A 14,027-nucleotide genomic window follows, 5' to 3' on the forward strand; every position below is an offset into this window, starting at 1 on the left:
CGGCCAAAAGGGAGACTTTGGGAAAACTAAGGCACATTAGGAACTAGGAGTCCTAGGTGAGAAAGAGTTGACAGGCAAGGGCAGAGTTCCACAGCTACAGCCAGAGCCGAGGCAGGTGTGTGCAAGGGCCCGGCAAGCTCACGGCTAACGCTGGACAGATGGTGGGTGGAGGTGGGGTGGCATGGGGTATAGGAAGAATGTTAATCCACCCAAAGAGCTGACACCATATCTTGTAATACACCCCCAATTCGGGAAGGTTCTTGGCCTTTTCTGGGAGAACAAGCTGTGCAAAGTGGAGTCTAATGTATATTTGGAGCACCAACCCCAGGCCAGCAATTGTCGACAAATACTGGCTCAACGATGGAAAGAACTCTTACATGTGTTTATTAAACCAAAGACCGGTCGGGGGCTCGGCTAGGGCTGGTGTGGGAACACAGAGCTCTCACTGACCCGTTAGCATCCTGTGGGACCAGCCCCAATGCCCACACGGTCACTGATAACCGGCTTCTCCCCACAAACCCCAGCACACACCCGGCACATGGTCTTACAAAAGTGAACAAATACATTTATCTTCTTTTCCATCCCCGGCCAGCAGAGGAGAGGGTTGAAAGTGACAGTTCATTAAAAAAAAAAAAAAAAAAAAAAAAAAAAAAAAAAGGCAATGACTCTTATAAAATGAAGACAAAGGAAAGAACCCAAGGCTGGAGAGCTGAGACGTGGCCCTGGGGGTGAGCATAATGAACATGGAGGGAGAGCCTTCCTGCTGTACTCCGGGAGGGTGAAACGGGCCTTCGGATGGTGGCCCATGGACACCAAGTCCACGGGAGCTCACGGCCAGACGGCCACCATTGCATTGACTTCTGAGGAAAGCATCTTGAGACGGTGTCCCCAGGGAAAATGTGCACGTTTCCAGTCTTGATGCTGCGGGACCACCACCCCAGAGCAAGAAACTAACAGGCTTGGGACTAGTATGTCCCACGCTTCCTGAGGCTCCGCGAGGTGGGCTGACTCCCTCATACCATAAGCCGGCTGCTGGACCTAGGGTCCCACCTCTGCAACCTTGCTGTTGCCTGCTCCTGGCACAGCGGGAAGGAGCTCAGACAGCAGCCACAGGCCGCCCAGCAGGGGAGGGGCTGGACATCGGAGAGGAAAGGACACAGGCCCCAACCTCAGCAGGAGGCTGGACTCTTCACACCTCGCCAAAGCTCCAGGTCAGCAGGTTGGCTGCTCTTGGTTACTCATATCTGCCCTCAGGGAGGGCAGATTTGATTTTCCCTCTAGGTCCTCCTGTAGTGAAGATTCTACCCAGGATTCCATGAGAAAAGGAAGGAGCAGGCCTCATGGGCCCAGAGCAAAGATGTGAGTAGATACTGGGCTGAGGGACCTTCGGCCTGGGAGACCTGCTTCGGTATTTGCAGTAGTGGTGCCCACCCTCCTGACATCATGAGTCAGGTCAGCCCAGGCAAAAGGAAAGGCACTTAGGGACAACTGAGGCAGTGCTCAGGAAGGGACCAAGGTCTGGTTTGGCATCGAAGCCCCTCTGCTCACAGTCCTGGGAGGTGAGCCACCAAGACACATGGGTAGATTCTGTTACTGGGTACAGGCCCCCAGGTACGAAAACTATCCCTGGCCCCACAACTTTACCGAGATGCCGCCGCTTAGGCCTGTAAACTCTCCACAGGCATTGGCACATTAAAATATGTTAGCTGGGACCTGAGCAAGCCCAGGACAGCGGTCTGTCAAGTGGCCCCTGGCCACACCATTCGTCACAAGATGTCTGGGCGCCTTACAGTAGATTCCTGGGTGTCTCCACACCGTAGGAGCACCTTAGGGCCGGAGCCCGGCTGCCGGTGGTAGGCGCCCTCGCGCACCAGGCGCCGGCACCGCACATCTTGGCTTACGCTGACGCTCTGCAAAGCAGGGAGGTGGTGGAGCAGCATCTCAGGTAGGGGCACCAGGCTGGTGCCCGACAGGTCTAGCTCCTGCAGCAAGCCCAGGCCTGAAAACACCTCAGTTCCTGCCCACTTGAGCTTGGGGTTGCCTGACAAGTCCAGGACCTGCAGGCCTGGGAGCTCACGGAAGCCGTGAGGGGCCAGCTGGAGGATACCCTGTAGGCTGGCCAGTGACAAGTGGGTGAGGCCTGCCAATCCCATGAAGGCACCTGGGTTGATGGCAGCCAGAGGGTTCCCATCCAGGCTCAGGTAACGAAGGGGCAGGTCTCGGAGGTCGGGCACAGCCTGGAGCCGATTCCAGGACAGGTTCAGGCTCTGAATGGTAGGTGCTGGCAGGCTGGCCCGGGCTGGATGGGGCAGCAGGCGGTGGATAAGGTTGTGGGATAGGTCCACGTGCAGCGCCCGGCCCTGGCTGTGCGTGGTGAAGGCAGAAACTGAGACCTCTCGTAGTCGGTTGTGGCTCAGGTTTATATCACTCAGGGGGGAGCTGGTAAAAACCTCTGCTGGCAGGGATGCCAGGCCATTGTGGCTGAGGTCAAGGGACTCCAGATAGCGTAGGCGGGAGAAGGCAGTGGGCGTGATGCTGGTGAGCAGGTTGTGACTGAGATCCAGGCCAGCCAACGTGGTATAGCCTGGCCCTGCCAGCACGGACTCATTCACGGTTTCTAGCCGGTTGGAAGACAGGTCCAGGTGGGCTGTGTCCAGAGGGATGGGCACAGGCACGATGTGGGGGCCCAGGTTGCTGCAGTCCACCCGAGTCAGGCTGAAACTGTCAAAGAGGCCGAAGGTCTCTTCTTCACACTGGCATCCCGGGAAGCACGGCCGAGTTGTCTGCACTCTGCCCGTGGCCAGGAGCAGCAGCAGCAGGGAGCACAACATGGTGGCACCTGGAAAGAGAGCCACGGGTGAGGGGTGGCTGTGCCAGGCACCCTTATCCTGCCCTATAAGGCACTGCCTATGTGCGCGGACACAGCTGGGACTTGCCACGGCTCCCAGCCTCCTCCAACACTCCTAACCCCTAGTCCTGATTTTAATCCAGCCTCAGTCCCCACATCTGGATGGATAAAGGTTAGGCCAGGTGGGTGGATTTCCAACTGGGAGCACCAGACGCAAGTGGCCTGCTCTGGCTGAAGTAAGGGCACCTGGACATCTTACTGTGAAAACTGGTAGACCAGACGGTCTCCTAGCTGGTTTCACTGTATCTGCTGATCAGGGGCTTGGAGGCTGCTGGAGACCAGGTATGCCCGACAGGAGTTCACAGGGCAGCGTGAAGTTGGGGGCTTTGCTGAAAAGGTGCCATAGTGTGGGAGCTAAGCTGGCTGCCTCAGAGCACAGTCTTCTCTAACCCTCATAACTACCTACAAGACAGAGTCCTGTCTCCATCTGAGCAAGACGAAGTGAGCAGTGAAGAGTTGGAGACAGGCATGGATGAGGCTAAGCATGGTGGTGGTAGGTGAAATAGACACAAGGACCAGGATCCTTTGCTGCCGACTAGCAGGGACTGAACCAACCCTTCCTGCAGTGACCGCCCTTCACCCCTTCTGCCTCCGCTGGCTCTTCTGCAGTAGCATCTTCCTTGGGAACCCAGATGAGCCTGAGGGACACCCGCTACCCTAAGGCCCGGCTTCCTTGCCTGTGCCTTACTTCCAGCTAACACAGCTGGCTTGCCTCTCTGCTCCCTCACTTTTAATTGTAAAAGACAGCTGGCTCGTTATCCCACTGTAGAGAAGAAGAAGCGGAGGTCCGGCAAGAACAAGTGCCTCGCCACCCAACCAGCACAAAACAGGGGGGAATTCGACCCGGGCCTGCTCAATTCTTCTGCCTCCAGCAGGCCTGGTAGGGAGTAAGGTAGAGTGCAGGAGGGGCTTTCCTCACAGATGCTACAACTCCAGCCACCCACCCCTCGATCTCAGAGGTGAAATCACAACAGAAGCCACTACAGATGACCGGCACTGTGCATGCTGCCGCAGCTGAGGGTTGCATGGGTCCACACTAGGCATACTGAAGGTTTGCGTGCAGGTGCTGGGTGGTTTTAGCATGAGAACCAAAGGATTATGGGGTGACAACCTCCCAAATGACCCTCTCCCACGCTAGGTGGCCACTGGGGAGACAGAAGGCTCTTCATCTGCGCGGCCTGCCCTCCTGCCTGTCTCCCTTCCGTGGGCCTCCAGGGAAAGAAATAGGGGTGAGGTAGGAGGGGTGAGGACCTGCCCACCTTCTAGGCTGGGGGTGCAGGAGCAGCTGGGTAGCATTACAGGCCCCGCATAAAACTTTAAAGGGGCCGCCACTTGATCTGTGTGCACTCTGGCTCTGTCCTGGGCCAGGGAGAAGTGGGGCTGGGCTCTTCTCCCCTACCCAACCCTGGGGCCCTTCTTACCCACCCCTTTCTTTTGTAGAGACCAATTCGAGGATTAAAGCCGGTCCAGGTGCATCCTGGGCCTGGTCCCAGCCAAGGCAAGACAGAGCGTTCCAATGTTTGCACCAAGAGGAAAATATTAAGTTGCTCCAGGCCCCCTTTGTTCCCCGACGGAGCTCTTCAAGAGTTCATTACCCCAACCCCTACCCCGCCCTCCCGCTAAGCTGATCTGCTCCTACCCACCCTGCCTGGGGTTTAAACAAACACCACAAAGGGCCCCAATATCACCCTTCGGCTCCCAGGGGTGATTATACAATGTGTCCGAGAAATGCCAAGTGGCTTCCCTGAGCTCCAGCTTATGTAACCAACCAGCAGGGCAAACACAGCCCAGATGTTGCTCTCCTCTAGGTCCTCTGTACTCTGTACTCTACACAGGCAATGTCCATTCTGCCATCCTCACACAAACCAACAAACCCCTGCCACTGCAACTGTAAAAAGCTGAGCACAGGCCTGGAGAACCTGGAATGAGGCAGTGGTCCTCACACTGAGATACAGGGGACAAGAGTGCGGGTGGGGTCCCAGCTGGGCAACTTGGCTGATAAATGCGCTAAGCCAGAGCCTCGCTCTTCTGTGCCACAAACATCTCCCAGGGCCCCTGCTGTCATACTTAGGCCCTGGGGAACTCTAGTGTGAAAAAGGAAGTGGCACAAGCCCCTCTGTAGTCCTTGAGTTTGCCCAGTGAGGCCAACTGTCCCGTCCCTCGTTAAAGGACCCTCGTTAGTCACTCGCTAACCTGTGTGATGTGCAGACACTGCAGGGGAGATGAACTGGGGAGGACAGTGCTTTGCAGAGCTGCTGTATGGCCTGGAGAATGTCCCCCTATGGAGGTCATGCCCAGTGCAGCCGGGACACCGACAGGATGAGCTGTACTAGCTCTCTAGGCTCGATGTCAGACAGGGTGCCTCATCATGCCTCACCACACTCCAGAGCGCTGATAAGAAATCCGAGGGCAACTCCATCCTGGGACAAGTCCCCAGGGAGTCAGGAGCCATAGGTCTTGGTCACTGCTCTGCCCTGGACGGTTAGGATCACCAATCAAGCCCCACCCTCTCTGTGAGCCTCTGTTTCCCATCTTAACGAGTTTAGTACCAACCAGAGTTACAGGATTTCAAAGCTGAGCAAAGCTTTTGCTAAGCACAAGGCATGGGATTAAGCCTTGCTGGGGTGTGAGTCCGTAGAAGGTTTGCACTCCCACGGCAACAGCACTAACATCTCGGACCCAGGAGGCTTCAGTCTTCATGGTTTTTCACATGTTATTTCCAGAAGTTTGAGTTCCTCATCTGTGTAACAGTATCAGTGTTGCCCAGCCTCCACTCCAGGACCTCTACCCTGGGAGGAAAGGCAAGGCGATACGCAGGCAGCACAGAGAGGCAGGGGAGGCAGACAGGCATCCACAGAGGGTGCCTGCGGAGGACAGAGATCTCCAGGTCAAGAGATCTTTTCTACAAATGCCGACCTGCAGATGAAAGCCATCGGAGGATCAACAGAACACAAGGCCAGACACTTCACACAGCTCTGGTTTGGAAGACAGCAGGTCCTGGGAGGACAGCCATGAGCTATTTAGGGCCCAGGACGTCAAGTCCACAGAGACTCTAAGAAAATGTATGCCGTCGGCCTGTGAGGCCAAGCGTGAGTGGTGTGAATGCTATGGGCCTGGCACCTCCGAGGGGTTCCCTCCACATCACATCCCAAATTTGCCATGAGGCAGATTTGACTGTATCACCACCCTCAGGGATTGTTCGTGAAACTACAGAGATCAACTGCTCCCAGACTCATGGCCTCTGGAGGTTGGAGATGGCCTTCTCCCTTCCCTGCTTGAATTCCCTTAGGGATTGGACCCTCTTTGTCTTCCTCTGGCTTCCCTAAACAGTCAGCTGTTGTTCACGCTGTCCACAAACACACAGAATTCCAGACTCCTGAACTGCAGCTCCCTTGGAGATGTCAGGTGACTAAGGTCCCCAGGGGCAGTAAGGCAACCAAAACAGCAGAGCAAGGCTCAGGAGCTGGAGACCCACTACCTCACACTGTTCCTCGAATCACACACATCCACCAGCCTGCCCCTGCCCAGTGGAACAAAGCAGTCTCTGTCCCCACAGGCTCCCGCCACCCCTCCCTCCCAGGCTCTCACACCTCAGGCTACCAAGAGGCCTTCTTCAGAGGGTACTGAGAACATTTAAATTTCAAACATAAGGGGCGCACAGCTTGGCACAGAGTGCCTCCTTCTTAACCTATCTATGTACCCCTCCCTAACTGGGATCAAAGTCAGACCCGGCGGCAGGGAGGTAGCAACAGAGGCCCAGCAAGAAAGCCACGTGGGTTGGCTGCTGGAGCTGGGACCGGCTGGGAATCCAGCGCTACCTACTGGAATCTCAGTGTTCTCTGCAGGGGCAAGGAATGAAGGTTGAGGAAAATGTAGTGATGGGGCATTCTCCTGAGAAAGTACTTAGTCCCTTATGGCCAACGATGCCCACGATTTTCTAAATTTCCTGGAGGTGGTAACTTATATCCTTCATTTCACCCTCCCCACCCACGTTCCAGGCACCCAGCAGGTCCATGGTAGTTTGCACTGACCTCTCAGGCATGCTGTTGGTGTCTGCTGGTGAGGCTCCAAACAGACTCCTTTTCTGTGGACACCTCTCTGGGGTGAGAGGTTGAAGTCCAGGCTCCCTGTAGGTCTGGATGCCAGGCCCTGGTTACAGCGCCATAGCATCCCCAGCCCGCAGAACTTCCTAGCTTTTGCTAACAACTTCAACAGGGAACCCTGGGGCACAGAAGCCAAGAGGGCCCGGGGGCTAGTTACAGGTTGGCTCAGTGCCCAGCATCTACCTTCATGTCAACCAGCTGTGCCTCGACCCCAGGTGGCCTCGCACCCCACTCCCCTCTGTCCTGAGCGTACTGATGACAATGAACTCATCCGGGAGAAATTTCATGAGTGTCCACCCTCTGACCACTTAGCTCTGGAAATCAAAATTAGAATTTGGGGAAGACTCAGAGCCTCCAGGCCTGGCTTTCTCCACAGAATGGGTATTGCAAGCACATCAGCTCCCCAGGTACGTCACTGCTGCCCCTCCACAGTCCTTAACGGTGGTGACTGTCACCCCTGTTGCACAGGCAAACTATTGAGGTATTCACTGGCATGCTGTTCAGCCAGGTCATAAGGGAACAAGGAACCAGCCCCAGACCTGTTAGCTTCAGACCCACACTTGGCCCCAACTTACCAACAGGCAGTGTGGACAGCTGCTTAGGGCTGGCAATGCTGGGCTTTAATGATGTGTTTTCCTGTGTGTCCTCGTGGGCAGGGAGGGGGAGTTAGGACTTTGCTTCTTTCCCCTCCCCCCCGGATCAGGTACTATAGTAAGATGCGCCAGGTACTGGCCGCCTGTCACATGCATGCCTGCAATCTCAGCACTCAAGAGACAGTGGCAGGGCAATCTGTGAGTCGGATTCACACAGTGAGTTCTAGGGCAGCCAGGGCTATGTAGTAAGGCCCTGTTTCAAAACAAAAAACCAACCAAACAAAAATGCCTAAAAGATGTATCGGGTGTCACCAACGGAAACCTCAGCCTGTCCCACACATCCTCAGCTATTATGTCTGATCACCCAGCAAAACCAGGGAATGTGATGGCATTGTACTTGTCTTTCAGCTGTTCAGCCTAAGAGGCTCACCGGCTTGTCCAGAGTCCCACAGCCAGTGAGGCGACAAAGGCTGGATCCAAAGTATTCTGACTCTAGCACCTCACGTCCTTCATGACATCTTTGGTACGTATGAGTGAGGCCTGGAACTTCAGCACCCTCCCACCAAGGAATATCATCTACAGGGAGACAGACAAGACCCCAAATGCTATTTTCTCCTTCCAGTTGATCTTTGAGGAAACTGTCAAGTTCCCACTAATCTGAAGCAGCGTGTGAGAACACGAGGAGAAGCTGCATGGGTCAGAAAAAAAAGAAAAAAAAAAAGGATTTGAAGACTGGCTTTCACGTGACTTTGAGGATTTCATGTGACTGTGAGGAGCCAGGCCTGAGCTGGTGCTGCTCCCAGCTGGGCCCTGTACTGATTACTTAAGAGAAAGCGAGGACTCAGCCTGGGCTGGCCCCAGTGGGTCTCAGTGCGTGTTCAGGCCTGCCTCGGTGGGTGATTGCAGGGTCCGAGAAGAGATGGCAAGACACACAGGATGCAGGAGAACCTAAAAGTTAGATCGGATGGCCTTGGATTCTCAGTGTCCCATCCAGGGCCCTGACCAAGTCACCCTGCGATCTGGGAAGGTGACAGAAGCTTCGGGAGGCTGAAGCAGTGGGTGCCACCTACAGTTGAATGGGAACTGGCATTAAATCAGCAGTCACCCCCCAGGCAGGCAGGTCACTGTCTCTCCTCTTCCTCAAGTTGGGTAACCACCTCACCCTGCCCCGGTCAAACTCAGGAGACCTCTGTAGCTGCCTGGTCTCTGGCCTCTGGCCTCCACCTCTAAACACTGCCACAGCTCTAAACAATAGCCATGCCAGGCACCAGATTATAGCTTCCAACTGAAGACCAAGCCCCCACCACTGTGCCCCTAAGACCCATTCCAAAAAGACATCTTCTCAGGCTGGATGCCTGTCACTCCCCAGGGACCTCTTTGTGTAGGCTACTTCTTTTGACAAAGATAGCAAAGACCCACCCCACCCCCTTTCTTGTCTTCCACAAACTCTCACTTGTTTGATTCAAAAGCTACCATTTCTGTGAGGCCTTTCCAGCCTAACCTGGCTCTCATCCCCCGAAGGGGCACCCGGCTCTGGCTGTCTAAGAATGAGTCCAACTCCCAGCATGGATACTAGTATGGTAAGGGAAGAAACTAGGGGAGTAAAACGTCAGGAGGTTAGAGAGGCCTCCTCTGCTTGGGTGCTTCCTGGAACTCAGGGTTTGGCTGAGTGGTAAAACCAGGTTTAAGATTGGGGTTCACGCTATTTCTGCCTCTACTTGTATTCACACAATGTGATGAGACCCCCTGAAAGCATATTTCAATTTATTAGCACATGGAATCATTTGTTGTGCTATTTAACATTCACAACACATCAGTGGGCAGGGAGGAGACTGAGAATCAGACAGGTGAAGTGACGCATCCCAGGTGACAGAGGCGGGAAACTATGGATCAAGAGCACAACTCCCAGACTTCCTGACTGGGGGACAATCGGCACCCTGTCTTCTGACTGGCCTCCCAGATTCCAGCACCATCCAAAAGCCAGGGGAAAGCTTTAAAATGATCAACAGCCCCCCGCCACCACCACCCCCCCCGCCTCACCCGGAGATGGTACTGTCGGCACAAAGGCTCAAACTCCAGAACGAGCTGACGGATCGGTGATTCACCTTTGACTTCCCTCCCAGCTTCTGGGTAACTCCTATTCCTCAGCACCCAAACCTTGTACTCCCAAAGGCAACTACCTGTGTGCTGTTTCCAGAACACACAGAGATCGGCATGTACTGTGGGCGGCCCTTTCCAGCCTCTGCCATGTACTGGAAAACTTCAAAGCCCCAAGTAGAGTCACCTGCTCTGCCAGGTCCCTCCCGTGGTCTGCTCCTATGGAACCTGTCTTAGAGCTTGCTTTGGCAGGGGACTTCCAGGGTGAGCCCAGCCCCCTTCGGGAAGTATCCCCAATTCCTAGGCTCAGAGCCCTGAGAAAGGATGGTGAACCTAATCAGATGCATTGCCTCTGCTTTGTGCCAGAAGATATTAAGAAGAAAACTGATTTGGATTCTGTCGCTTGCCCAGTCTGTCATTTAAGATAAGCAACATCAGCTTTGGCCTTTACATGACTCATTGGAACAGGGTGGGTGGAAGCCCCGGATTCAAGTTCTCCAGGCTGTTGCATCCCAGCCTTCCTAGGAACAAATTAATGCCTAGGAACACAATAGTTTCCAGGATCCGGGATCTCTGGAAATCAGGCGAACCACAAGGGCGTACAGAGACTGTCTACACTCCCTCTTTCATAAGGAGGGTCTACACTCCCTCTTTCATAAGGAGGGACTAGAAACGAAAAGGAAAGTGTCCATAGATGCCTCTTTCCCAAGTTTGTGGCCATCCTTCCTCTCCTCCCTACCGCGCGCCCCCTAGGGTAGTACCGGGCAAAGTTCTTGGTTAAAGATTTGTTTGGAGGGCTGGAAAAGAAATGTTTGGCTTATCATTGCCACCCAGAATCAAAAGCTCGGACAGAATGGAGACCCTCCCACTCTGGGGGCTCTGCAAGTCTAGACTTATCCGAAAGGATAGCCTGGATCAAGAAAGGATCGAAGTTTGAGTCACCTCTCGGCCCAGCCAAGTGTGGGCGGGTGCGCTCAGCTAAGGTCGCCACGCTGGTTACCACCACTGCGCGCTCCGCTCAGGCGGCGGCGGCGAGGAGTCTCGTCCCATCCGTAACAGGGACCGAATCTCGACCGGGCTGAGCAACACGCCCAAGCCCCTACCGTGAGCCACTGACTGTCCTCTTAGAAACTAGTGTGTGCAAGGGCCCCTCTCCCCACAGCCCAACCAGGGGGAAGAGGCATGAGCAGACCGGATGCAGTGGCCTTTCTCACCTTTTGGATTGGAAGGTTGGTCCCCTACCTCTGGGGTCCGGTTAAATCCAAAGCGGAGCTCAAAGCCAAGCAAATCTCTCCGCCAAGCAGACAGGTCTCTTAGTCCACACTCACTCTGTCCCAGAGACGCAGAGCAGCCAACTGCCAGCAGCGCGCGACTCCCGGGTCTCCAGCCTCAGGCCGGAGCCCAGACCAGCCTCGTCCCCTGCCTCCTCCCTCTGGGGTCCTGAGAGGGTGTCCAGCACGCTCCGCCCAGTCCTGGCCGGGGCCAGTCGCCAGGCACTGCCGATCACCCCCAGCCCACCAATCCTAGCCCACCCCTTCGCTGCTCGGAGGTGAGAGAGAGGAGGGCTGCCAACAGGCGTTGCCGGAGGAACCCGGAGAAAAGTTTGAAGCCAAGTAGGGGGAAACAGTGGACCGCAGGGGAGCGGAGAGTCTGGGCAGCTTCAGGCTCTCAGTGCGCACACATACCCCACCGACACCCAGCCCAGACACGTCGACAGGCACAGACCACGTAAGCGGACACACGCGGAGCGCCCACCGGTCCCCACAACCAAAGGCGAGGCTGCAGAACGGGGGACTCGGCGCGAGACAGCCAGGCAAAGCCGTGCACACACAAAGGCGGCAGCAGATGCTGGCTCCGGAGCCCAAATCCACAGAAGACCCACTACCGTGAAATGCACGTGTTCTTACAAAGACCCCGGAGGCGCCGGCCCACGCCCACGGCCCCCAGGCGGAGCCTTTGTCTCCCGAAAACCCTCCTCCCGGCTCCCCCGACCCTGCCCCGCTGCAGCCCGGCGTCCCGGAAAAGTTGAGGGGCCTCGGCAGGAGCCGGACCCGCCCCTCGGCCGGCCTGCCCGCGGGATGGGGCGGCGAGGCTGGGGTCCGGGGCTGCAGACCTCCGCGCGCGCCGCGCCTCGGGGCAGCACCCACCTGGCAGGCCCACGGCTGTCGCCTCTGCACGCTCACCCAGGCGGCCCGGCGGCGGCCCGCAGGCAGGCGCTTTTCTCGGCGCCGCGCGTCCCGCCCCACGTCCCCGCCCGCCGCCCGGCTCCCCTAGCCGGGCACTCGGTGGCTGCACCCGCGCGCAGCCCGGAGGCTCAGGGAGCGTCGCCAAAGTGCGAGCCTAGCGCGGAGCTCCAGCAGCCCTGGCCCCGCCCGCCGGCAGAGCCCGGGTTCCACCCTAGGGAGCGTCTCAAAAGTGAGCGGTTCCTCTTCACTCCACCAGGCCTCACTCCCAGCTTCCTGCATCCAGGATCCCTGCCCCCTCTGCTTTCCCTCAGTGGCGCGTCCCAGCAATCTCAGCAGATGGCCTCTGAGTAGGGAACATCTGGAGGTCGCCGGAATGTGTGTGTGTGTGTGTGTGTGTGTGTGTGTGTGTGTGTGTGTGTATGTGTGTGTGTGTTGTGTAAAAGTTTTTCAAAAAGGTCTAGAGACAGTAAAGGGTGTGTTTGAGAAAGAGAGAGGCAGAGACAGAGAAAAGAGAGAGCATAAGCAGAAAAGCTGGCAGACAGCAAGTGAGGGAGAAAGCAACAGACATAACAGACTTATTATTTCTTTCCTGGAGGGAAAGTCAACTTCTGGCTGGATTTCCAAGAAGGGAAACTGCTCTGGAGAAGTGGCTTAAGTCTTCCCTCCCTCTGCAGCCCAACTTCTCCAGCCGAAATTCATATGCAGCTATGTGGGTTGGGGGTGGGGGTGGGGGTGGCGGTGCGTGCATGTGGGGATGGTGTTTGAAAAAAAAAATAAATAAATAAAGGATGGAAGAGAGACATTGCCTGCTGCAGGTACTCCTGCTCACATACCCTGACAATGCCCACCCAGAGGCTGGGTTACTTCCCATTAAAGGGTTAGATCCAGGTTTGGTTTGGGCTCTGTACCTCCGAGGAACTTGTGGCTTTGGAAAGGGCCCCTGGGTGGGGAAGTCCAGCAATGTTCCCCTGCCATGGCCCAGGCTTGTTGTATCCAGTCTTTTCATTTCTTTCTTCCTTATTATTTAAAAACAAAAATCTTTGCTTGGGCTTGTGTGTGTCTGCCTGAGGAAAAGGGAGTTCCCAGTGGGCAAAGCCAAACTCACACTCAGAAGAAAGTGTTTGTTCAGACCTTCTCCTTACTCACAGTCATTGTGTGGCCTGGGGACTCACCTGGGCTGAACCCTGCCAGGACAGGTGACAGTGATCTGCGTCTATAAGCCTGCCTGTTACCCTAATACAGGGAGGTGGAGGCAGGGTAACTGTCATTTGAAGACAGTCTAACTGTAGAGTGAGAATGTCTCAAAAGGAAAGGAAAAGAACCCCATTGACTTGGGAATAGGAGGTCTTTGGAGGAATCTTTTAGCTGTGGCCTCACCTGCAATTGTGCCCAAGTGGGTAGGGTCACCCTTATAGTTGGGCTGCTGGAATTTAGTGCTGCGCCCCTGGAGCCTCCTGGAAGAGTCTGAACTCCTCTTTCTGTTGAGTAGGGACACAAGGGGAATGGTGTGGCATTGGTGAAAGAACTCACCAGGAGACCGAAGTCGAAAAAAATAAAAGCAGGTTTATTGAACACATTGTTGTAGGGGTTATTCTAAGGGTGGGGATGAACCTGTATGTGTGGAGGTCAGAGGGCAGCTTGTGAGGCATCGGTCTTCCTTCTACCATATGGGGTCCAGGGATAGAACTCAGGGTATCAAGTTTGAAGGAAAATGCTCACTGAGCCCACTATCCTCTCTGACCAGGATGACCCATCATGCAGTTCCCATCGTGCAATTCCCACATACGGTTCCCACCATGTGAATGATAATGGTTCTTTCTGGTTTGTCAGTGTTCAGTTCCAGGAGGAGGCTAATTTTAGAGAGAGCAGCTCTGTGGTCTTCCATTGAGGTTAATTTTGACTGGCCACGTTCAGTGGTGGGAAAGAGTCTTGTCTAGGGCTGTAATTACCTTGATGATCATTAATGGTCTTGGTTGTTTTCTGAGCTATAACATACTGGGCAAGTTTCGGGGCCTAAGGAAAGATGTCTGAAGGAATGTCCTTGTCCACATGGTACCTTAAATGGGCTTGAGATGTGCCTCTCTTCAGGAGTGATAGGAAAGGAGAGTGAGCCAGGACTGTTGAGTTCCTTGTATTAAAT

The 14,027-nt window shown here is 55.3% G+C and overlaps 1 protein-coding gene across 4 annotated transcripts; it reads right to left on the reverse strand.

Moving 5' to 3' along the window:
- Nucleotides 1-363: 363 nt before the first annotated feature.
- Nucleotides 364-11,998, reverse strand: Tsku (tsukushi, small leucine rich proteoglycan). Of its 4 annotated transcripts, none has more exons than XM_021656557.2 (2): nucleotides 11,849-11,998; nucleotides 364-2,839 (listed from the first exon to the last, which is right to left on the reverse strand). In XM_021656557.2, exon 2 carries the CDS (start codon nucleotides 2,829-2,831, stop codon nucleotides 1,767-1,769), a length of 1,065 nt encoding a protein of 354 aa, XP_021512232.1. In that variant the 5' UTR covers nucleotides 2,832-2,839; nucleotides 11,849-11,998; the 3' UTR covers nucleotides 364-1,766. The 4 variants fall into 4 exon arrangements, with proteins under 4 accessions (XP_021512232.1, XP_021512233.1, XP_060223596.1 ...); XM_021656558.2 differs by lacking the exon at nucleotides 11,849-11,998 and adding an exon at nucleotides 10,916-11,610; XM_060367613.1 differs by lacking the exon at nucleotides 11,849-11,998 and adding an exon at nucleotides 9,645-10,747.
- Nucleotides 11,999-14,027: the final 2,029 nt, after the last annotated feature.

Source organism: Meriones unguiculatus, chromosome 14 (assembly GCF_030254825.1).
Source record: "Meriones unguiculatus strain TT.TT164.6M chromosome 14, Bangor_MerUng_6.1, whole genome shotgun sequence".
NCBI classification, from domain to species: Eukaryota; Metazoa; Chordata; class Mammalia; order Rodentia; family Muridae; genus Meriones; species Meriones unguiculatus.

What these genes read in the sequence shown, in the direction of transcription:
- Tsku (XM_021656557.2), bottom strand. Translation starts at nt 2,831, where the DNA reads ATGTTGTGCTCCCTGCTGCTGCTGCTCCTGGCCACGGGCAGAGTGCAG.